The sequence below is a fragment of the Drosophila pseudoobscura genome, chromosome X, assembly GCF_009870125.1.
Source record: "Drosophila pseudoobscura strain MV-25-SWS-2005 chromosome X, UCI_Dpse_MV25, whole genome shotgun sequence".
NCBI lineage: Eukaryota > Metazoa > Arthropoda > Insecta > Diptera > Drosophilidae > Drosophila > Drosophila pseudoobscura.
Window position 1 is genome coordinate 22,496,060 of NC_046683.1, and position 25,746 is coordinate 22,521,805.

The 25,746-nt window shown below is 41.1% G+C and overlaps 1 protein-coding gene and 1 long non-coding RNA gene across 3 annotated transcripts; both read right to left on the minus strand.

Moving 5' to 3' along the window:
• Positions 1 to 6,527: 6,527 nt before the first annotated feature.
• LOC117184774 (uncharacterized) lies at positions 6,528 to 9,257 on the minus strand. Its single transcript, XR_004470222.1, has 2 exons — positions 8,324 to 9,257; positions 6,528 to 8,258 (listed from the first exon to the last, which is right to left on the minus strand). It is a non-coding gene; the product is annotated as an uncharacterized lncRNA (long non-coding RNA).
• Positions 9,258 to 11,219: 1,962 nt separating this feature from the next.
• Positions 11,220 to 12,333, minus strand: LOC4811669 (S-phase kinase-associated protein 1-like). Of its 2 annotated transcripts, none has more exons than XM_001352222.4 (2): positions 12,004 to 12,118; positions 11,220 to 11,929 (listed from the first exon to the last, which is right to left on the minus strand). In XM_001352222.4, exons 1-2 carry the CDS (start codon positions 12,066 to 12,068, stop codon positions 11,425 to 11,427), a joined length of 570 nt encoding a protein of 189 aa, XP_001352258.2. In that variant the 5' UTR covers positions 12,069 to 12,118; the 3' UTR covers positions 11,220 to 11,424. The 2 variants fall into 2 exon arrangements, with proteins under 2 accessions (XP_001352258.2, XP_015034959.1); XM_015179473.2 differs by lacking the exon at positions 12,004 to 12,118 and adding an exon at positions 12,177 to 12,333 and having other exon boundaries at positions 11,386 to 11,929.
• Positions 12,334 to 25,746: the final 13,413 nt, after the last annotated feature.

The window sequence follows — 25,746 nt, forward strand, 5'->3', positions numbered from 1 at the left end:
TAATGGAATTCTCGACCTAGTTCAGTTCTTCCAAAGGCTCGAAAAAGAGGCCGGTATAAGCCGATTAAGCCCTGTCTGACTGTCCGTCTGTCCGTCCGTCTGTCCGTCCGTCCGTCCGTCTGTCCGTCCCCTTCAGCGCCTAGTGCTCAAAGACTATAAGAGCTAAAGCAACGACGTTTTATATCCGGACTTCTGTGATATGTCACTGCTACAAGTATATTTCAAAACTTTGGCCCGCCCACTTCCGCCCCCACGAAGGGCGAAAATCTGTGGCATCCACAAATTCGACGATACGAGAAAACTAAAAACGCAGAATCGTAGAAGATGACTATATCTTCTAGAGTGCAAAATCTGAACCAGATCGTATAATTATCATAGCCAGAATCAAGAAAACAATTTCATTCTTTCTCGCTCTGTCTCTCTCTAACACACAGGTTTCATGGTCGGTTTTGCCAATTACAAAATATGAGTCCAAGGATCTAAGAACCTATAATAGTTAGAGCAACCAAATTTGGTATCCAAACTCCTGTGATATCGGACCTTGACCGTTTTGTGTCAAAATTTCGCCCCACTCCCTTCCGCCCGCGTAAAGGACGAATATCTTGGGCATCCACAAATTTCAGAGACTATTAACGCTAGAGTAACCAAATTTGCTATCCGCACTTCTGTTAGATCTCACTATAAAACGTATATCTCAGAATTGCGCCCCACGAGATACGAGATACGAGAAAACTATAAGCGCAGAATCATAGAGAATAAACATATATATCCGGTTGCGGAATCTGAATCAGATCGGATAATTTGTATAGCCAAAAGGAACAAATCAATTTGCACTGGCTACGCAGCGCCCGACATCACGCTCAGACTGATTTTCTGTCTCTCTCGCACGCACTCTTTGTCGTGTCGTTTAATATTAGCGGCGTCTGCCGGAGGAGAGCTATACTGACTAAGTATCGTGTATAAATGTAGAGTTGCGGTCTCCGCAGCAACTCACAACGTTCCCCTCGTTTATACTATATATGGTCCTAAATATACTGGGTCTAATTTGTGGCCTGCTTCATTTCTTATAAGTACCTTATCTCCTACTTTTAATACAAAATTTCTTGTGTTTTCATCGTATGCTAATTTCCTATAAGCCTTGGCTTTTTCTAACATAATTCTAGCTCTTTTGTATGCTATTTCTAATCTAAACTTTATTTCCTTAGAGTAGTCATCTAAATTGTAAATAGGATCTATGTAATAAGTTCTATTTAAATCTATGAACTGTTTTGGTAGTCTGCCAAATACTAGTTCGTATGGACAATACTCATGCGTTGCTGATGGTGTCGTGTTGAAACAATAAGTGAAATAAGTGAATCCAGATATCCCAATCAGTTTTGTCTGCAGAGATGTATGAACGAATGTATTCATAAAACGTTCGATGACTTCATATACTTGCATAAATCAGATGAAATCTGGTTTTTATACTCTGTTCCCATGTCCGAGAGGAACGTCTTCATTGGACCAAAATTGAGTATGACGTTTTCGAATATATTGGAATGGCTACTAAATATTTTGAAAGGTCACAAATTAATGTGACTATGTATTCATTGCCATTTTCTGATTTAGGTAGCGGACCAACTGTATCCACTATTACTTTATCGAAAGCATTCACAGGTGTTTCTGTGAGAGTCAAAGGAGTTTTTGTGTGCGTCTTTGTTTTAGACATTTGGCATTTTTGACATCTACGTACATACGTACTCTTTTATATGACATGTCATATTTTTCCAGTACTAATGTCTTTTTATTTTCGCTAGCGTTCTTGTTATGCCACTCTGGCCTCTTTGAATTGGGTCGTCATGGTATGTAGACAATATTTGTTGTATCTCTTTTTCATCTGTTATTTGGGTCACCGGCTGGAGTAGCGCTACTCTTAAAGATTTTAATATTTCATTGCCAATATATTTATAAAAGAATCTATTGAAACTGATTCAAAGATCTTTTCGCTCGGTGCCACTTTGAGTTGGCTGATTCTTAATATACCGGCCTCTTTTTCGAGCCTTTGGAAGAACTGAACTAGGTCGAGAATTCCATTAGTATATAAATCGCTAACTTCAATTCTTGCGATAATTTTATTTCCATGTTTAAATAAACATTTAGATTCTGTTATGCGCAAGGTCACTACTTTTCGTACTTCATCATTTGTAATGACTTCATGTTGGGCTTAGATACATTTTTATGACTTTGCCTTGGCAGAAGTTCATATTTTTCTACTGGACGGTTTTTAGTTTGTCTACTTTGTCGCCTGGTAGTGACTTTCAGGTCTTTATGTTGCATGTCTTTGAGTTCTTTTATAGTAATACGTGAAAGTGCGTCTGCTACAAAATTATCTTTCCCCTTTAGGTATTCTACAGTGAAGTCATATTCTTCAAGTTCTAGCCGCATGCGAGTTAATTTCGATCTGGGATTAGTCATAGAAAAATTATATGTTAATGGTCTGTGATCCGTTTTAACAGTAAAGTGTTTGCCATAAATATATGGTCTGAAATGGGTAATTGCCGCTTAATTGCAGCTAACTCTTGTTCTGTTGTGCTCTTATTGCTTTCCCCTTTTGTAAATGAGCGAGATGCATAAGCTATTGGGAGCTAAATTCCGTCACGGTTCTGTTATAATGCAAAATTCTTTGCGAAAATCAGGATATTGTAATAATGTGGGGTGCATAAGCTTTTCTTTAAGGTATTGGAATGCGTTTTGTCATTCACTTATGTGAATAAGTGCCGTGAATAATCGGCGAAGTTTTTTATAAATCGACGATAATAATTGCAGAATGCTACAAATCGTCTCGCGCTGTCCACATCATGAGGGACAGGATAATTTTTGATGACGTCAAATTTCTTGTCATCTGGCAATACTCCTTTGTCAGTGCATTTGTGACCTAAGAATGTCACTTCATGCATGAAAAATTAACATTTTTCTGGATGCAACTTTAGGTTGTATTTCCTACATAAATTAAAAACATCAGTTAAGTTTTTAATCATGTGTTTTTCGTAACATCCTATCACCATTAAGTCATCCATATAAAAGCCTGAGAGGGTTCTAATCCGGAGAATGCTATTGTCATCATTCTCTGAAATGAATTTGGTGATATTTTAAGACCAAATGGTAATCGCGTGAAGCGATATTAGCCATTGCTCGTTGAAAAAGATGTTATATTTCTTGAATTTTCTTCAAGTTCGATTTGGTGAAAACCTGACATTAAGTCAAGGCATGAATAGTATTTAGCTCTGCCCAGTTGGTCTAGAATATCATCAATTCTGGGGAGCGGGAATTTATCAGAAAGTAGTTTTTTGTTGATTTGGCGATATTCAATTACCAATCGCCATTTCTTTTCTTTCGTATTTGGTAATGATTTTTTCGGAACTAACAAGAGTGGGCTGTTATACTCGGATACAGACGGTTCTACGATTTTGTCATTTATTAATTTCCCTACTTCTGTTTGAATTTCGTCAACGTGGCCATGCGGGCTTCTGTAGTTTTTAATATAAATGGGTTCATCATCTTTAAGTCTTAATGTTTGTTTATAAAAATTATTTGTCGCTATTGGTTCGGTTTCCAGTCCGAACACATCACTATACTTGGTGCATAATTCTGTTAGTTGATTTTTGAATTGTTCTGGAAAATTTTTCTGTAACTTTGAAAGTACTTGTTCGCTTCTATTTTCTGGATTAGTGTTATGAATGTCGTAATCTGTTAAATTTTCATATTGGATTTTGTTCACATTGACCAATTGGTCGAAATTAGTTGTGTTTAGAAGGCGAATGTAGACATGTTTGGATGATGATATTGTATTTGCAACATAAATTCCATTATGTATTTCTTGTTTAGGAACAAATATATAATCGTTTACTGTATTAATGTCTATTTTTCGAATTACTTGGGATCTGGCTGGCAGAAGAACTGTATTGTTGCCAGCTCTATATGTTATCGGAACATAAATAGGATAATTTAAGTTTTGAGGTCTAATTATAATCCAGTATTCACTTGGCTTGAAGTCTAATTGGCAATTGCATTTTTTATAAAATCAATGCCTATTATTCCATCACACGGTATTGAAAAATCTGAATTTACTAAATGAAGTTTGTGTGAAATAATATATTTTGTTGATTGAAGTTCTTCCTTGATTGAAGTTGTTCCTTGAGATTTTATAACACCTTGGCCTATGCCTTGGATGTTTCTAATTTTGTCTTCTTGAATATTGAAATTATCTGAATTTATTTTTAAAAGTGAGATGTCTGCACCAGTATCTATTAGGAATGTGAGTTTATTTTCAGTTGAATGATTATAAAAAGTGACAAATAAATTAAGACTATAATTGATGGAATGAACCTTTGCATTTACTGATTGTTTCCTAAAGGGTTCTGAGAGTTTTTTAGTAATTTTATTATTGTAACCTTGGTTGGAGTTACCTCGGCCTCTTCCTCGATTTTGGTCTCGTCTTCCTCCACGGTTATTGTAATTATACCCGATACTCAAAATGAGTATTGGGGTATATTAGATTTGTGGTAAAAGTAGATGTGTGTAACGTCCAGAAGGAATCGTTTCCGACCCCATAGAGTATATATATTCTTGATCAGCATCAATAGCCGAGTCGATTGAGCCCTGTCTGTCTGTCCGTCCGTCTGTCCGTCCCCTTCAGCGCCTAGTGCTCAAAGACTATAAGAGCTAGAGCAACGATGTTTTGGATCCAGACTTCTGTGATATGTCACTGCTACAAGTATATTTCAAAACTTTGCCCCGGCCACTTCCGCCCCCACAAAGGGCGAAAATCTGTGGCATCCACAAATTCAGAGATACGAGAAAACTAAAAACGCTGAATCGTAGAAGATGACTATATCTTCTAGAGTGCAAAATCTGAACCAGATCGTATAATTATCATAGCCAGAATCAAGAAAACAATTTCATTCTTTCTCGCTCTGTCTCTCTCTCTTACACACAGGTTTCATGGTCGGTTTTGCCAATTGCAAAATATGTGTTCAAGGATCTCAGAACCTGTAAGAGCCAGAGCAACCAAATTTGGTATCCACACTCCTGTAATATCGGACCTTGACTATTTTGTGTCAAAATTTCGCTACACCCCCTTCCGCCCCCGCAAAAGACAAAATCTAGGACATCCACAAATCTCAGAGACTATTAACGCTAGAGTAACCAAATTTGGTATCCGCACTTCTGTTAGATCTCACTATAAAACGTATATCTCAGAAATTCGCCCCACCCCCTTCCCCCCCACAAAGGACGAAAATCTGTTGCATCTACAATATTGAGGATACGAGAAAACTATAAACGCAGAATCTATAGAAAATAAACATATACATATGTATATCCGGTTGCGGAATCTGGATCAAATCGGATAATTTGTATAGCCAAAAGCAAGAAATCAATTTGCAGTGGCTACGCAGCGTCCGACGTCACGCTTAGACTGATTTAGATTTAGACTTAGTATCGGGTATAAATGTAGAGTTGCGGTGTCCGCAGCAACTCACAACGTTTCCCCTCGTTTTTTTTTGTTTTCAACAAACAGGGGAAAAACTAAAATGAAACTACAGCTCGCGAAGCGCATTTTAGCTTTCCCGGCATAAGTCGCTTCTGCTGGCTTAAGGGGAGCGTAAAGCTGATCCTTAATGGCGCATGGTGATCGTTGCTAGGTAAAGATAGACGGAGGCAGTTAACGTAAATATGAAATATTTGATAGGGACTTACGGATTGCAGTTGAGCATTTTGTCAGTATTCGATGTCGCAAGTGAACGTAAGTCACTGCCGTTCAAAAAAAATGAACAGGAAGTTTGCGACGGACACATTGCCTGGTGAGCTGTGATGTGAATCTGATATTGGAATAAGTTAGAGTAAGTCTGGTAGGTAAATTGAACCTGTGGTCTGTCTGCCGAGATGTGGTGAGGAATAGGTGGCCCGGGTGTCGTAAAGACAGCCCGGGATGCATCGGTTGTCATGGCAGATCGGTATGATGGATGACAGGAATAAACCACAAGCAAAGTGGGCTCGTGCACCGTGAAGCTTCTCGCTTATCGGCCATCGCTTTCAGCGATGTCTAGAGTAGGTGACCGGTCACATTAGTGGTGTACGTAGATATCCGTAGGGCGACTGTCAAGTGGAGCGCAGAAACTGGAGCGGTTGCTGGTCCCGACTAATCACGTGTCCCCCTCTTAGTGAATCTTGTAAGAAGAAGAATTGTTAAGAAATTTTTTTCTTAGGTTTTGTGTTGTGTTGAATGTGTTTGAAGTTTAAGCGTCTTAGGTGTCGACCGAATATACATACATATGTATATGTTATTATTTATTCAAATATTTAATTGTATACATATATCTCGTTAGCGGGGCAAGTTGGCGCAATATTTATATCGATATATAAGTATTTATTTATCTGAGTATTTATTGGTCAGCGTAGTGCTATTTTTTTATTGCTAGTTATTTATTTTGTAGTTGTATTTTGTATTTATCGTAGTTGACGAGCGATTTTTAGGAGTTAATTTTTTGTTGTAGTATTGGTGTTGCTCGGTGCAGATGCCACAAGAAGGGGGTAGTCGACCGTATCATACGCGATCACGCGTAAACGAAACAGTGGACCCGATAGGAGAAGCGTCCGGGGCGATATTCGATCAAGATCGGGAGGAACTTGGAGCTGTCCAGGCCAGGAAGATGGGCCATTTTTCGCTCGCTTGGGGTGAGGTGGTATTGGTCCGGAACCGTCATCAGGAGTAGGGGCGACCGCATCCAGTAGGCAGCATAAACGGGCTGAGAATCAAGCGCGAGATTGGCGAAACCCGATAGCACGTAGACACTCAGGTCAGGGTCGTGGCGAGAGAAGGAGAGCTGGTGAAATTCGTCGAGAAGATCCGCATTTAAACCCGCCGGGTTATAGACCTTGGCCGCGGTGGGCCGATACGAAAAATGGGATGTGACGTTCGACGGGGACAGCAACAAAATGACGGTCGAGGATTTTTTGTTCCGAATTGAATTCCTACAATCCCAATGTCGCTGCCCGTGGGATGAGGTTCTCAAGGGATTCTATCACCTGGTTACAGAAAACGCGCGGGAATGGTACTGGCAGTACATTCGCGATCATGGCGGTGGTGTTTGGCATCTCTATAATGGGAGAGTTCATAAGAAGCCTTTTGGATTCAGGCGCTACACACAGCATGCTAGGGCGAAATGGTCAGGTATTCCTGGAGAAGCTTGTTGTAGAGGGAGGGGTAAAAAGATTAACGTTTTTGTTATGCCCTTTCTTGGAACAGGAAACTTCCTTGGGGGTAGATTTTTGGCGGTATTCTCATTGGCTCCTGAGGTGATGAGAGAAGGTCTAGTAGGGGCATCTCACAGATTAGTGGAAGAAGTGCTGGCTGATCAAGTCGCTCACTATGTGGAAGGCCCAGAGAAGGAGATAGTGCAGAAAGAATTGGAGTTGTCGGAAGAGCAGAGTTTCTGACTTTCAAAGCTGTAGGCCTGGAGAGGACGTCGAGAGAGACTCATAAAATTCAGTTAGTGGAGAAGGCTGAACCTGTAAAGGATCGACATTACCCGCTGTCACCAGCGATGCAAGAAGTGGAGTGTGGGGAGGTGTAAAAAATGTTGGTCATCAACAAGTCATCAAGTACAGTGGTGCGAAGGCCGGGCAAAAATCTTTTTTGTCTCGATGCCCGAAAGCTCAACAAAGTAACCATCAAGGACGCATCAAGGCAGTGGGTGCCTAAAATCGAGGGGATTTTGTCTCGATCAGACGATATACATCTCCAGCGTCGATTTAAAATTCGCTTTTTGGCAAATCGAGCTAGACGAGCAGAGTCGAGCATATACGGCATTCATGGTGCCGGGACGGCCTTTTTACCAGTTTCGTATGATGCCCTTTGGCCTCTGCAACGCTGCACAACGCCTATGTGGACTGGTCGACAAGGTCATTCCGGTAGAGATGCGTTCAAACGTCTATGCGTATCTAGACGACTTGTTGATTATAGCCGAGGACTTCGAAACGCACGTGAAGATTCTGCGACAGGTTGCCGAGCGCCTACGAGAAGCGAACCTAACGATAGGGCTGAGTAAATCTCACTTTTGTTAATATCCGGCGAAGATGGATCCGGATCGTGTGTCGGCCATTTACGCATTCCCGAGCCGCGATTTGTCCGAGAATTTCATAACTTCCTGGGAACTGCGGGCTGGTATCGGCGCTTTATGAAGAACTATGCTGAGATAGCCCTTCCACTTACAGACGCCCTGAAAAAATCGGGAAAAGGGAAATTTAGATTGACGGAAGAGTCAAAACGAGCCACTCAACTCACAGTGAGACGCCTCACATTATGGGGTAGCCGTACTCTTTCAACGGGATGACAAGCAGAGCGAGAGGCCTATCGCATTTTTCTCTGCCAAACTAAATTGCCACCAGACCTGCAGATTGTTGATGGCATGATATTCAAGCGCATACGCTTTGAGCGATTCGACGATCAACTGGGAGGACTCGTCTGGAAACTGTGGGTTCCGAGTTGATAGACAAAGCGGGATTACAACCGACGGTGTACCGTGTGCAAGGAGTCGAAAGCATAGAATAATCGGATGCAGGTCGGGATGGGGAAAGAGGTGGTCACCGAGCGCCCGTTCCAAAAACTGTATATTGATTTTTTGTGCAAATATCCGAGATCAAAGAACGCGATTCGGGCGTATCTGGAAGACGACCACCGGGACTGGATGCGCATATGCCGGAGATAGAACTGGCCATTAGTCATGCTACAAGCTGGCGAAGCGACTGCGTTCAATCGGCGAGCATGACATATCGCTGCTGGAGAGAGAGGACAAGCGGCCACTCATCCAGGAGAGGATTCGCGCGAGTCTACATCAGGGACGTAGAAGAGTAAGTCTTAACAAGCGAGCTCGGGTGTTCTACGCGACGCCGGGACAAGAGGTATTCCGCAAAAATTTCGTCCTTAGTGACTTTGGCAAGTGCTTTAATGCAAAGTTCATCCGATGCCGGGTAGTGAAGCCATTAGAAGAGAACGCGTATGCTTTGGAGGTCCTTAACGGCCGTCCCATAGGAGTGTACCACGCCAAAGACCGGAGACTGTAGTGAGGTGTGGGTGTGGCCTACGTTGGGCGCGGCAGAAGAATGTAGGGCCTTAATCCTGTCCTTAACACGGTGGTCATGCCCACGCGTATGTTGTCCCTCCTAGGACTGACGACATACTCGTGGTGGTGTTCCAGTCCCACCCCAGCGATAGTTGGCCCACGTCTGCGAGTGAAAAGGGATAAATAGACGTGAAAATTATTAGAAAACGTAGAGGGAATTATAGAAATCGTAGAGTAAGTTTACATTTCCACAAATACACCATACAACTCGAAGAGCTCGTGTGCTCCCAGTGTCATGCAGTAATGCAGTAAATTTTGCTCATAGCCGGCCCGCAATACAGCCCACAGATTCTGGCCAGAAGGTTTCCTGGCGAGGAACACTGAAGTTCGTGAGAGTGTCGACTACATTGCAGACTGTCCAACGTGAACCTCTCCGAGTGAGTTCGTTCCAATTGCGTGGGTGAGAGCCAAAAAGCGAGGGACGTGAAACGATGGGCAAGAGGACGGCGCTGGTGCCAGGGCGATTCTTGCCCTTCTTGCGTTGTCGTTGCAGCACCTTATGGTCTCATGAACCCCGTCAGAGCCCGGAACGCTACACATGCATACACACGTATACACCCGGTTAAAACCGACACGCACCAACATACATACATATGTACATATATATGTGTATAGATTTAGGGCTGACCAGCCACGGCCAGCGATCCGCCCACGTCGCGTAAATTTAAACATACAAAAAAAAAATTTACTTGCCAAACACCTTTCACATTTAATGTTATGTTGTTTCTCGTGTCGTCCTTTATTGTTTTGTTGCATTCATTAGTGATTTAAGTAACTTAAATGTTGGTGATTTCCCTACAGCCTGCCTCATTCAATATTGAACAGTCTAGCCCTTGATAGGTTTGTCTCGGTAGTTGCCCACATTAACTTAAAGCCTTGTTCATATATACATATATATTTACCTCCACACATGCATATAACATCATTATCGCATGAGTAAGAGTATCCCCGTCAACGTCTCAACACAATCATATATTTACACGAAGAGTTATAATTTATTGATTTATCTAGATTTTGGTGTTTTTGGTTAGTGTTAATTTTTCTTGTATTTACTTATCTACATATGTATTTATCTACACGCAGAAAAGTTAAAGTCTAGATTTAGCGAAAGATGAGATTGTTGATTATTAGATATTAAAGCTTGGATATATCGAAACATGATGCAGTAAATTTAAATAGAGGAAGGGCGCGAGTTACCGTCCTGGCACCCCTCGAGATGCCTCCCGCTAAACCACCACGACTCAACTCAGCATAAACATCCAACTCAAGTTGCACGAGCACGATGTTTATGCCGCCTAAGCATATGGCATCAGCACAGTCAACATTGTCTACCATACATATAAACCGGAAGGACCCCAGCCAAGAATCAGCAAACTGACCTTAAATGTAACATCAGCATTTTCTTAGGAACCCCAGCTGCAGCTATGCCGACAGCGACGCCAAAGAACCAGCGGCAGAGCCGCCTACATAAGTCAGTGATCGCCACTGACCAAGCAGTCAATTCCTGAATCCCAGCCGGAATACTTTTGTCACTCCAGATATATCTTGAAGCTCCAATAAACGTTTTACCATTTTCACATAAATGAAAATTATTAAATTATTGTGTAATCAGCCAGCAACTGAAGGCGGCTTGATGGTCAACCGCTTCCCTTTTACCTTCAAATCGGCATTCATCATTTAAGGGAACCCCTTCTCCCCTTCATCAGTTTCCAGCACCTGTAGTAAGGACAACTACCCCCTCACTGGGACTTGTAACTCGCGTGGCATAAGCCATTGATAAGGACATGACCAGATAAAGTTATATTGATATTGATACTGATAAAAAATATATATATACTTTATGGGGTCGGAAACGCTCCCTTTTTGGGTGTTACACAAATCCATTTCCACCACAAAACTAATATACCCCTATAATCTTTGAGCATAGTGTCTGAAAACGACATTCATCAGGGCTTCTGGTAAGACAAGTGCAGCCAAGTCCCATACTGCGATGGCAGTGCCCACGACGCACTAAGTTTTCGAGGGACACTAGCACTGGACTACGATACAACCCAGAAATTTTTTTAGATTGGTTAAATTTATTCATGTGAAGCTATTTTTCTTACGCATTAGGTACATAATTTCGCATATTTTAATTAGTGTATGACAAAGTAACCGCAGAATAGGGTTAATAAATCAAATAAATGTAAATTATTAAATTATTGTGTAATCAGCCAGCAGCTGAAGGCGGCTTGATGGTCAACCGCTTCCCTTTTACGCCTTCTCACTTCTCCTCGCACCACTCATTCTCCTTGCGCACCTGCTCCTCTTCGGCGGGAGTGAAGTCCTTCTTAATGTTAAAAGTCTTACGTATCTCCTCTGGAGTCTTTCCCTTAATCATGTTTGCCACGGTCCTGCAAGTCAGCTCGAGCAAACCCTTGATATCTAGATAATTGGCGGCCAGGATTAGCTCGAAGAGTGTGCCCTGGTCTACTTTGAGGAAATCGGCGTCCCACGAGATGATGTCGTCGGTGCGCTTTTCCTTGCTCTCGTCATCTTCAGTGGGCTGAGGATCATCCTTATGGTAGTGGGCCCAGGTCAGAACTTTACGCAAAATGGTAGAATTTACATTCGGCAGAGGGACAATAGCATTCTCATCATCCTCCATTCCACAATCCTCAAGCATTGTCTTGATAGTTCCAGAGCACTTCGCGATCTGGATGTCGGTATCGAAGATTTCCTCGTCCGAGGACTGCAGTTTAATATTGGGCATTTTGGATATTTTCTCCCTAGAAATAGGAAAAAACGTGGGAAATATATGCATATAGAAAAAACAAAACACATTTTCTAGAAAAACACGCACACGCAAGAATCCACACATATGCAGGTACGCGTCGATGAAATGCATATAAGTAGAAAGCCACACATATGTACATTTACGAGTGCTCCTATATGTGCATATTTTTTCGCTCTACACAAGCGTTTTAAAGTGCTGATATTTCGGTTTTTTATCCTTTTTATTGGTTGAAAGCTTACCTTTACGTATTTTCTTTAGTTAAATGCTGCAAGAGAAGGTGTTAAAGAATTTTTGCAGGCAAAATTTTCAGTTTTTAGAAGCGTCGCAGATAAATGACTGGAATCAGTGTTACCGCGGATTTATCGTTAAATATACCAAAATATACCATCTCATTTAAACACTGTAAATTTATAGACAAATTCAAGTTCTGTTTTACATGTTCGTCGTTTTTAATATTCCGTGGAATATTACTAGCTATATAGAACATTTAGCCATGCCAACATAATTGTATCCGATCAGGGAATCAATTGAATACTTGACTGGCTTATTCTTAAAAGTTGATTTTATTGTATTTCTATATACCTTTAAAAATTAAATCTAATAGATTGATGAAATTAACTAAATATTCCATTATATACCGATATACCGTAAATATACCGTCGGTTCAATTTAGACCTAAAAAATACCATAAACGGTTACCCTGACTGGAATTATTGCAAAAAAAAATCGATCAAATATACTAATATATACCATAAAATGGATTAAATATACCAATATATCATAAATCTAACTATCGACTTCAAAATATACCAAAAAGTACTGTGAACGGCCATACTGATCCGAACAGAATAGAGTATCTGATGTTTTGTGGTTACACTCTTTTGGTAATTCGGAGAAACGGCTACAATTAGTGATGGCTCTGATGAGCTAAAACTATCGTTAAAGGGACACAGAACCATAACCATACAGTATATATATATATATATATACTGTATGGTTAGTGACAGAACCCCTTGGTCGATATACCTAGATTAGGTATCGTTGCTTCTGTCATCCCTATCCCTACTGATCAAACTGATTCGGAATATTGCTGAAATTTAGAACGCGGAAAAGAAATCTCCGTCCGAGACCGAACTCCTTTTGTAAATTGATTTTAAGCCATTACTTAAACCATTTTTTAAAACTATATCGTTCAGGTGGGGCTGGAACACCACCACGAGTATGTCGTCAGTCATTGGAGGGACAAAATACGCGTGGGCATGACCACCGGATTCAGGAACACTCTAGAGCACATGCCGGCGTGCCTTACATTTTTCTGCCGCGCCCAACGGAGGCCACACCCACATCTCACTACAGTCTTGGGACTTTGGCGTGGTATACTTCTATGGGACGGCTGTTAAGGTCCTCCAGAGCATACGCGTTCTCTCCTAATGTCTTCACTTGCGCGCGAACTTGGCACTAAAGCATTTGCCAAAGTCACTAAGGACGAAATTTCGGCGGAATACCCCTTGTCCCGGCCTCGCGTAGAACACCCGATCTCGCTGCTTATACCGTACACCACTACGCTCGTATGCCTGATGAAGACTAGCGCGAATCCTCTCTTGGATGATTTGTCGCTTGTCCTGACTCTCCAGCAGCGATATGTCCTGCTCGCCGAGTGACCGCAGTCGTTTTGCCAGCTTGTAGCATGACCCATGTAAGTACATTTGCTGCCCGAAGACTGCGAAGAATGGCGTTACGCCCGTCGCCTCGTGAACCGAGTTCCTAATGGCCAGTTCTATCTCCGGCAGATGCGCATCCCAGTCCCGGTGGTCGTCATCCATATACGCCCGACTCGCGTTGAGAACTGTGCGATTCACGCGTTCGGCTGCGTTACTCTGCGGAGAATAAACCGGCGTCCTCATATGAGTGCCGCCCATTGTCCGTCTCTAAACTTGTAAAATACCTCGTGGACGAAGAACCTCACAACTTCCTTTGCTGTGGCCTTGGTCATGGTCTTCAAGAACGCGAACTTCGAGAACTGGTCAACTACTATAAATATTGACCTCAGCCCGTTCTTTGATCTCGGATATTTGCCCAAGAAATCAATGTACAGTTTTCGGAACGGGCGCTCGGTGACCACCTCTTGCCCCATCCCGACCTGCCTTCGATTATTCTGGGCTTTCGACTCCTTGCACGCGGTACACCGTCGGATATAATACCACACCTCTAATACCATGTTCGGCCAGTAAAACTGCCTACGCAATAAATGCAAGGGTTTCGCGATTCCACCGTTCGCTGTCTTCTAAGTGTCTAAGTGTGCTTTGTCTATCAGTGCGGCCATCAGCGTGCTCGGAACCCACAATTTCCAGACGGATCCCTCCAGTTGATCGTCAAATCGTTGAAACCGCATGCGCTTAAATATCATGCCATCAACAATATGGAGGTCGGGTAAGCGTTCTTGGTTCTCTGTGATTGTATTTTGTAACTCCTGATATTCCTCAGATTCAAACTCCACCGTTTCGAAACCCAGGATACCACTCGGATTCACTTCGACCTCTTCAATACTGCGCGAGAATGTATCTGCCACTTCATCCATTCCTTTCCGGTGTTCTATGGCGAAATCGATGGCCTGTAGTTGGAGGGACCACCGAGCCAAGCGACCATCCAGGTTTTTCATGGTCATGAGCCATTTGAGACTGGCGTGGTCAGTAATGACTGTAAATGGCAGAAGCTCTAGGTACGGACGGAACTTTAGGATCGCCATAAGAGCTGCCAGACTGCCTTCTCTGTCACCGAGTAGTTCTTCTGGCGACAATTTAGCTTGGCGGAACAGCTATCTCAGCATAGTTCTTCATAAAGCGCCGATACCAGCCCGCAGTTCCCAGGAAGTTATGCAATTCTCGGACAGATCGCGGCTCGGGAATGCGATCAGGATCCATCTTCACAGGAGATTAACAAAAGTGAGATTTACTCAGCCCTATCGTTAGGTTCGCTTATCGTAGGCGCTCGGCAACCTGTCGCAGAATCTTCACGTGCGTTTCGAAGTCCTCGGCTATAATCAACAAGTCGTCTAGATACGCATAGACGTTTGAACGCATCTCTACCGGAATGACCTTGTCGACCAGTCCACATAGGCGTTGTGCAGCGTTGCAGAGGCCAAAGGGCATCATACGAAACTGGTAAAAAGGCCGTCCCGGCACCATGAATGCCGTATATGCTCGACTCTGCTCGTCTAGCTCGATTTGCCAAAAAGCGAATTTTAAATCGACGCTGGAGATGTATATCGTCTGATCGAGACAAAATCCCCTCGATTCTAGGCACCCACTGCCTTGATGCGTCCTTGATGGTTACTTTGTTGAGCTTTCGGGCATCGAGACAAAAAAGATTTTTGCCCGGCCTTCGCACCACTGTACTTGATGACTTGATGACCAACATTTTTTACACCTCCCCACACACCACTTCTTGAATCGCGGTGACTGCGGGTAATGTGGATCCTTTACAGGTTCAGCCTTCTCCACTAACTGAATTTTATGAGTCTCTCTCGACGTCCTCTCCAGGCCTACAGCTTTGAAAGTCAGAAACTCTGCTCTTCCGACAACTCCAATTCTTTCTGCACTATCTCCTTCTCTGGGCCTTCCACATAGTGAGCGACTTGATCAGCCAGCACTTCTTCCACTAATCTGTGAGATGCCCCTACTAGACCTTCTCTCATCACCTCAGGAGCCAATGAGAATACCGCCAAAAATCTACCCCCAAGGAAGTTTCCTGTTCCAAGAAAGGGCATAACAAAAACGTTAATCTTTTTACCCCTCCCTCTACAACAAGCTTCTCCAGGAATTCCTGACCATTTCGCCCTAGCATGCTGTGTGTAGCGCCTGAATCCAAAAGGCTTCTTATGAACTCTCCCATTATAGAGATGCCAAACACCACCGCCATGATCGCGAATGTACTGCCAGTACCATTCCCGCGCGTTTTCTGTAACCAGGTGATAGAATCCCTTGAGAACCTCATCCCACGGGCAGCGACATTGGGATTGTAGGAATTCAATTCGGAACAAAAAATCCTCGACCGTCATTTTGTTGCTGTCCCCGTCGAACGTTACATCCCATTTTTCGTCTCGGCCCAAGGTCTATAACCCGGCGGGTTTGAATGCGGAATTCAAACTCGAGGAATTTCACCAGCTCTCCTTCTCTCGCCACAACCCTGACCTACGTGCTATCGGGTTTCGCCAATCTCGCGCTTGATTCTCAGCCCGTTTATGCTGCCTACTGGATGCGGTCGCCCCTACCCCTGATGACGGTTCCGGACCAATACCACCTCACCCCAAGCGAGCGAAAAATGGCCCATCTTCCTGGCCTGGACAGCTCCAAGTTCCTCCCGATCTTGATCGAATATCGCCCCGGACGCTTGTCCTATCGGGTCCACTGTTTCGTTTACGCGTGATCGCGTATGATACGGTCGACTACCCCCTTCTTGTGGCATCTGCACTGAGCAACACCAATACTAAAACAAAAAATGAACTCCTAAAAATCGCTCCTCAACTACGATAAATATATATATAAATAAATAAATACCAAAAGAAATATCTAGCAATAAATAAATAGCACTACGCTTTGGACCAATAAATACTCAGATAAATAAATACTTAAATACCGATATAAATATTGCGCCAACTAGCTCCGTTAGCGAGATATATACAATTAAATATTTGAATAAATAATAACATGTATGTATATTCGGTCGACACCTAAGACGCTTAAACTTCAAATACATTCAACACAACACAAAACCTAAGAACAAGGACCTAAGGACACGTGACTAGCCGGGATCAGCAACCGCTCCAGTTTCTGCGCTCCACTTGACAGTCGCCCTACGGATATCTACAATTACGTACACCGTACGTCATCGCTCAAAGCGATGGCCGATAAGCGAGAAGCCTCACGGTGCACGAGCCCACTTTGCTTGTGGTTTATTCCTGTCATCCATCATACCGATCTGCCATGACAACCGATGCATCGCGGGCTGTCTTTACGACACCCGGGCCACCTATTCCTCACCACATCTCGGCAGACAGACCACAGGTTCAATTTACCTACCAGACTTACTCTAACTTATTCCAATATCAGATTCACATCACAGCTCACCAGGCAATGTGTCCGTCGCAAACTTCCTGTTCATTTTTTTTTAACGGCAGTAACTTACGTCAAAGACTATACAATACCAAGATGTTGCATGAGGAACAAATTCTTTTTCAATTTTCGTTTGACGCTTCATGGTACGGGCGCGCGGGGCTCTTACTTCAATTCTCTTTTCCGCTACTTTCGCCTCCGAAATGCTACTCGGCTTCGTCAATTCCTCGGTCAGCGTCGAGTCGGTGTGTCTCGAGAGAAAGAATACAAAAACAAATTATGAATCGTCTGCGTGCCGAAACCGTAGGGCAGCGTGGTCGCTGATGTCTTTGGCGCGGCACAGTGGGGACTCAGCCGAAATAGTAAAAAAATTGTATGAGTGCTTTAGATAAATTCTAATAGAGAATTTTCCAATCGAATTTTCCCACTGTGCCGCTCCAAAGACATCGGCGATCCGCGACCACCGCTTCGACGGTGCTGAGGCTCGAGAGTCCAGAATTGCTGAACAGACGAAACCGATGGGCAGCGGGGTCGCGGTAGAGACGAAGTACAGGCGAAAAGGGAATTGAAACCCCGCGCGCTCCCTCGTGCCTTTTGGGTTCTAATGTTAGGACCCGCCATAGAACAGCTTTTTGGTCGCTCATGCAAAATCTTGGTATTGTATAGTCTTTGCTTACGTTCACTTGCGACATCGAACACTGACAAAATGCTCAACTGCAATCCGTAAGTCCCTATCAAATATTTCATATTTACGTTAACTGCCTCCGTCTATCTTTACCTAGCAACGATCACCATGCGCCATTAAGGATCAGCTTTACGCTCCCCTTAAGCCTGCAGAACCGACTTATGCCGGGAAAGCTAAAATGCGCTTCGCGAGCTGTAGTTTCATTTTAGTTTCTCCCCTGTTTGTTGAAAACAAAAAAAAAACGAGGGGGAACGTTCTGAGTTGCTGCGGACACCGCAACTCTACATTTATACCCGATACTTAGTCAGTATGGCTCTCCTCCGGCAGACGACGCTAATATTAAACGACACGACAAAGAGTGCGTTCGAGAGAGACAGAAAATCAGTCTGAGCGTGACGTCGGGCGCTGCTTAGCCACTGCAAATTGATCTCTTGCTTTTGGCTTATTCGATTTGATCCAGATTCAGCAATTCAGGTCCTTATCTATGATTCTGCGTTTTTAGTTTTCTCGAATCTGCAATATTGTGGATGCAACAGATTTTCGTCCTTTGTGGGGGCGTAAGGGGGTGGGGCGAAGTTTCGAGATATACGTTTTATAGTGAGATCTAACAGGAGTGTGGATACCAAATTTGGTTACTCTAGCCTTCATAGTCTCTGAGATTTGTGGATGCCCGAGATTTTCGTCCTTTGCGGGGGCGGAAGGGGGTGTGGCGAAATTTTGACACTAAACGGTCAAGGTCCGATATCACAGGAGTGTGGATACCAAATTTGGTTGCTCTAGCTTTTATGGGTTCTGAGATCCTTGAACTCATATTTTGCAATTGGCAAAACCGACAATGAAACCTGTGTGTTAGAGAGAGAGACAGAGCGAGAAAGAATGAAATTGTTTTCTTGATTCAGGCTAAACTAATGATACGATTCAATTCAGATTCTGCAGTTTAAAAGATATGGTCATTCTCTACGATTCTGCGTTTTTGGTTTTCTCATATCTTTAAAATTGTGGATGCCACAGATTTTCGTCCTTTGTGGGGGCGGAAGTGGGCGGGGCGAAGTTTTGAAATATTTTTGTAGCAGTGACATATCACAGAAGTCTGGATCCAAAAAATCGTTGCTCTAGCTCTTATAGTCTTTGAGCACTGGGCGCTGAAGGGGACGGACAGACGGACGGACAGACAGACAGGGCTCAATCGACTCGGCTATTGATGCTGATCAAGAATATATATACTCTATGGGGTCGGAAACGATTCCTTCTGGACGTTACACACATCTACTTTTACCACAAATCTAATATACCCCAATACTCATTTTGAGTATCGGGTATAATTACAATAACCGTGGAGGAAGACGAGACCAAAATCGAGGAAGAGGCCGAGGTAACTCCAACCAAGGTTACAATAATACAATTACAATAAAACTCTCAGAACTCTTTAGGAAACAATCAGTAAATGTAAAGGTTCCTTCCATCAATTACAGTCTTAATTTATTTGTCACTTTTTATAATCATTCAACTGAAAATAAACTCACATTCCTAATAGATACTGGTGCAGACATCTCACTTTTAAAAATAAATTCAGATAATTTCAATATTCAAGAAGACAAAATTAGAAACATCCAAGGCATAGGCCAAGGTGTTATAAAATCTCAAGGAACAACTTCAATAGAACTTCAATCAACAAAATATATTATTTCACACAAATTTAATTTAGTAAATTCAAATTTTTCAATACCGTGTGATGGAAAAATAGGCATTGATTTTATAAAAAATGCAATTGCCAATTAGACTTCAAGCCAAGTGAATACTGGTTTATAATTAGACCTACAAACTTAAATTATCCTATTTATGTTCCGATAACATATAGAGCTGGCAACAATACAGTTCTTCTGCCAGCCAGATCCCAAGTAATTCGAAAAATAGACATTAATACAGTAAACGATTATATATTTGTTCCTAAACAAGAAATACATAATGGAATTTATGTTGCAAATACAATATCATCATCCAAACATGTCTACATTCGCCTTCTAAACACAACTAATTTCGACCAATTAGTCAATGTGAACAAAATCCAATATGAAAATTTAACAGATTACGACATTCATAACACTAATCCAGAAAATAGAAGCGAACAAGTACTTTCAAAGTTACAGAAATATTTTCCAGAACAATTCAAAAATCAACTAACAGAATTATGCACCAAGTATAGTGATGTGTTCGGACTGGAAACCGAACCAATAGCGACAAATAATTTTTATAAACAAACATTAAGACTTAAAGATGATGAACCCATTTATATTAAAAACTACAGAAGCCCGCATGGCCACGTTGACGAAATTCAAACACAAGTAGGGAAATTAATAAATGACAAAATCGTAGAACCGTCTGAATCCGAGTATAACAGCCCACTCTTGTTAGTTCCGAAAAAATCATTACCAAATACGAAAGAAAAGAAATGGCGATTGGTAATTGAATATCGCCAAATCAAATCAATAAAAAACTACTTTCTGATAAATTCCCGCTCCCCAGAATTGATGATATTCTAGACCAACTGGGCAGAGCTAAATACTATTCATGCCTTGACTTAATGTCAGGTTTTTACCAAATCGAACTTGAAGAAAATTCAAGAAATATAACATTCAATATCAAATTCACGCGATTACCATTTGATCTTAAAATATCACCAAATTCATTTCAGAGAATAATGACAATAGCATTCTCCGGTTTAGAACCCTCTCAGGCATTCCTTTATATGGATGACTTAATGGTGATAGGATGTTCCGAAAAACACATGATTAAAAACTTAACTGATGTTTTTAATGTATGTAGGAAATACAACCTAAAGTTGCATCCAGAAAAATGTTAATTTTTCATGCATGAAGTGACATTCTTAGGTCACAAATGCACTGACAAAGGAGTATTGCCAGATGACAAGAAATTTGACGTCATCAAAAATTATCCTGTCCCTCATGATGTGGACAGCGCGAGACGATTTGTAGCATTCTGCAATTATTATCGTCGATTTATAAAAAACTTCGCCGATTATTCACGGCACATAACTAGATTATGTAAAAAGAATGTTCCTTTTGAATGGTTAAGTGAATGACAAAACGCATTCCAATACCTTAAAGAAAAGCTTATGCACCCCACATTATTACAATATCCTGATTTTCGCAAAGAATTTTGCATTATAACAGATGCTAGTAGACAAGCTTGCGGAGCGGTTCTAACTCAGAACCGTGACGGAATTTAGCTCCCAATAGCTTATGCATCTCGCTCATTTACAAAAGGGGAAAGCAATAAGAGCACAACAGAACAAGAGTTAGCTGCAATTCATTGGGCAATTACCCATTTCAGACCATATATTTATGGCAAACACTTTACTGTTAAAACGGATCACAGACCATTAACATATCATTTTTCTATGACTAATCCCAGATCGAAATTAACTCGCATGCGGCTAGAACTTGAAGAATATGACTTCACTGTAGAATACCTAAAGGGGAAAGATAATTTTGTAGCAGACGCACTTTCACGTATTACTATAAAAGAACTCAAAGACATGCAACATAAAGACCTGAAAGTCACTACCAGGCGACAAAGTAGACAAAATAAAAACTGTCCAGTAGAAAAATATGAACTTCTGCCAAGGCAAAGTCATAAAAATGTATCTAAGCCCAACATGAAGTCATTACAAATGATGAAGTACGAAAAGTAGTGACCTTGCGCATAACAGAATCTAAATGTTTATTTAAACATGGAAATAAAATTATCGCAAGAATTGAAGTTAGCGATTTATATACTAATGGAATTCTCGACCTAGTTCAGTTCTTCCAAAGGCTCGAAAAAGAGGCCGGTATAAGCCGATTAAGCCCTGTCTGACTGTCCGTCTGTCCGTCCGTCTGTCCGTCCGTCCGTCCGTCTGTCCGTCCCCTTCAGCGCCTAGTGCTCAAAGACTATAAGAGCTAAAGCAACGACGTTTTATATCCGGACTTCTGTGATATGTCACTGCTACAAGTATATTTCAAAACTTTGGCCCGCCCACTTCCGCCCCCACGAAGGGCGAAAATCTGTGGCATCCACAAATTCGACGATACGAGAAAACTAAAAACGCAGAATCGTAGAAGATGACTATATCTTCTAGAGTGCAAAATCTGAACCAGATCGTATAATTATCATAGCCAGAATCAAGAAAACAATTTCATTCTTTCTCGCTCTGTCTCTCTCTAACACACAGGTTTCATGGTCGGTTTTGCCAATTACAAAATATGAGTCCAAGGATCTAAGAACCTATAATAGTTAGAGCAACCAAATTTGGTATCCAAACTCCTGTGATATCGGACCTTGACCGTTTTGTGTCAAAATTTCGCCCCACTCCCTTCCGCCCGCGTAAAGGACGAATATCTTGGGCATCCACAAATTTCAGAGACTATTAACGCTAGAGTAACCAAATTTGCTATCCGCACTTCTGTTAGATCTCACTATAAAACGTATATCTCAGAATTGCGCCCCACGAGATACGAGATACGAGAAAACTATAAACGCAGAATCATAGAGAATAAACATATATATCCGGTTGCGGAATCTGAATCAGATCGGATAATTTGTATAGCCAAAAGGAACAAATCAATTTGCACTGGCTACGCAGCGCCCGACATCACGCTCAGACTGATTTTCTGTCTCTCTCGCACGCACTCTTTGTCGTGTCGTTTAATATTAGCGGCGTCTGCCGGAGGAGAGCTATACTGACTAAGTATCGTGTATAAATGTAGAGTTGCGGTCTCCGCAGCAACTCACAACGTTCCCCTCGTTTATACTATATATGGTCCTAAATATACTGGGTCTAATTTGTGGCCTGCTTCATTTCTTATAAGTACCTTATCTCCTACTTTTAATACAAAATTTCTTGTGTTTTCATCGTATGCTAATTTCCTATAAGCCTTGGCTTTTTCTAACATAATTCTAGCTCTTTTGTATGCTATTTCTAATCTAAACTTTATTTCCTTAGAGTAGTCATCTAAATTGTAAATAGGATCTATGTAATAAGTTCTATTTAAATCTATGAACTGTTTTGGTAGTCTGCCAAATACTAGTTCGTATGGACAATACTCATGCGTTGCTGATGGTGTCGTGTTGAAACAATAAGTGAAATAAGTGAATCCAGATATCCCAATCAGTTTTGTCTGCAGAGATGTATGAACGAATGTATTCATAAAACGTTCGATGACTTCATATACTTGCATAAATCAGATGAAATCTGGTTTTTATACTCTGTTCCCATGTCCGAGAGGAACGTCTTCATTGGACCAAAATTGAGTATGACGTTTTCGAATATATTGGAATGGCTACTAAATATTTTGAAAGGTCACAAATTAATGTGACTATGTATTCATTGCCATTTTCTGATTTAGGTAGCGGACCAACTGTATCCACTATTACTTTATCGAAAGCATTCACAGGTGTTTCTGTGAGAGTCAAAGGAGTTTTTGTGTGCGTCTTTGTTTTAGACATTTGGCATTTTTGACATCTACGTACATACGTACTCTTTTATATGACATGTCATATTTTTCCAGTACTAATGTCTTTTTATTTTCGCTAGCGTTCTTGTTATGCCACTCTGGCCTCTTTGAATTGGGTCGTCATGGTATGTAGACAATATTTGTTGTATCTCTTTTTCATCTGTTATTTGGGTCACCGGCTGGAGTAGCGCTACTCTTAAAGATTTTAATATTTCATTGCCAATATATTTATAAAAGAATCTATTGAAACTGATTCAAAGATCTTTTCGCTCGGTGCCACTTTGAGTTGGCTGATTCTTAATATACCGGCCTCTTTTTCGAGCCTTTGGAAGAACTGAACTAGGTCGAGAATTCCATTAGTATATAAATCGCTAACTTCAATTCTTGCGATAATTTTATTTCCATGTTTAAATAAACATTTAGATTCTGTTATGCGCAAGGTCACTACTTTTCGTACTTCATCATTTGTAATGACTTCATGTTGGGCTTAGATACATTTTTATGACTTTGCCTTGGCAGAAGTTCATATTTTTCTACTGGACAGTTTTTATTTTGTCTACTTTGTCGCCTGGTAGTGACTTTCAGGTCTTTATGTTGCATGTCTCCGAGTTCTTTTATAGTAATACATGAAAGTGCGTCTGCTACAAAATTATCTTTCCCCTTTAGGTATTCTACAGTGAAGTCATATTCTTCAAGTTCTAGCCGCATGCGAGTTAATTTCGATCTGGGATTAGTCATAGAAAAATGATATGTTAATGGTCTGTGATCCGTTTTAACAGTAAAGTGTTTGCCATAAATATATGGTCTGAAATGGGTAATTGCCCAATGAATTGCAGCTAACTCTTGTTCTGTTGTGCTCTTATTGCTTTCCCCTTTTGTAAATGAGCGAGATGCATAAGCTATTGGGAGCTAAATTCCGTCACGGTTCTGAGTTAGAACCGCTCCGCAAGCTTGTCTACTAGCATCTGTTATAATGCAAAATTCTTTGCGAAAATCAGGATATTGTAATAATGTGGGGTGCATAAGCTTTTCTTTAAGGTATTGGAATGCGTTTTGTCATTCACTTAACCATTCAAAGGGAACATTCTTTTTACATAATCTAGTTATGTGCCGTGAATAATCGGCGAAGTTTTTTATAAATCGACGATAATAATTGCAGAATGCTACAAATCGTCTCGCGCTGTCCACATCATGAGGGACAGGATAATTTTTGATGACGTCAAATTTCTTGTCATCTGGCAATACTCCTTTGTCAGTGCATTTGTGACCTAAGAATGTCACTTCATGCATGAAAAATTAACATTTTTCTGGATGCAACTTTAGGTTGTATTTCCTACATACATTAAAAACATCAGTTAAGTTTTTAATCATGTGTTTTTCGGAACATCCTATCACCATTAAGTCATCCATATAAAGGAATGCCTGAGAGGGTTCTAAACCGGAGAATGCTATTGTCATCATTCTCTGAAATGAATTTGGTGATATTTTAAGATCAAATGGTAATCGCGTGAATTTGATATTGAATGTTATATTTCTTGAATTTTCTTCAAGTTCGATTTGGTAAAAACCTGACATTAAGTCAAGGCATGAATAGTATTTAGCTCTGCCCAGTTGGTCTAGAATATCATCAATTCTGGGGAGCGGGAATTTATCAGAAAGTAGTTTTTTGTTGATTTGGCGATATTCAATTACCAATCGCCATTTCTTTTCTTTCGTATTTGGTAATGATTTTTTCAGAACTAACAAGAGTGGGCTGTTATACTCGGATACAGACGGTTCTACGATTTTGTCATTTATTAATTTCCCTACTTGTGTTTGAATTTCGTCAACGTGGCCATGCGGGCTTCTGTAGTTTTTAATATAAATGGGTTCATCATCTTTAAGTCTTAATGTTTGTTTATAAAAATTATTTGTCGCTATTGGTTCGGTTTCCAGTCCGAACACATCACTATACTTGGTGCATAATTCTGTTAGTTGATTTTTGAATTGTTCTGGAAAATTTTTCTGTAACTTTGAAAGTACTTGTTCGCTTCTATTTTCTGGATTAGTGTTATGAATGTCGTAATCTGTTAAATTTTCATATTGGATTTTGTTCACATTGACCAATTGGTCGAAATTAGTTGTGTTTAGAAGGCGAATGTAGACATGTTTGGATGATGATATTGTATTTGCAACATAAATTCCATTATGTATTTCTTGTTTAGGAACAAATATATAATCGTTTACTGTATTAATGTCTATTTTTCGAATTACTTGGGATCTGGCTGGCAGAAGAACTGTATTGTTGCCAGCACTATATGTTATCGGAACATAAATAGGATAATTTAAGTTTGTAGGTCTAATTATAAACCAGTATTCACTTGGCTTGAAGTCTAATTGGCAATTGCATTTTTTATAAAATCAATGCCTATTTTTCCATCACACGGTATTGAAAAATTTGAATTTAATAAATTAAATTTGTGTGAAATAATATATTTTGTTGATTGAAGTTCTATTGAAG

Coding starts and splice junctions, on each gene's coding strand:
- LOC4811669 (XM_001352222.4), bottom strand. CDS start 12,068: ATGTGTGGCTTTCTACTTATATGCATTTCATCGACGCGTACCTGCATA. Junction 11,930..12,003: donor ATATGTGTGGATTCTTGCGT/GTGCGTGTTTTT, acceptor TCCTATTTCTAG/GGAGAAAATATCCAAAATGC.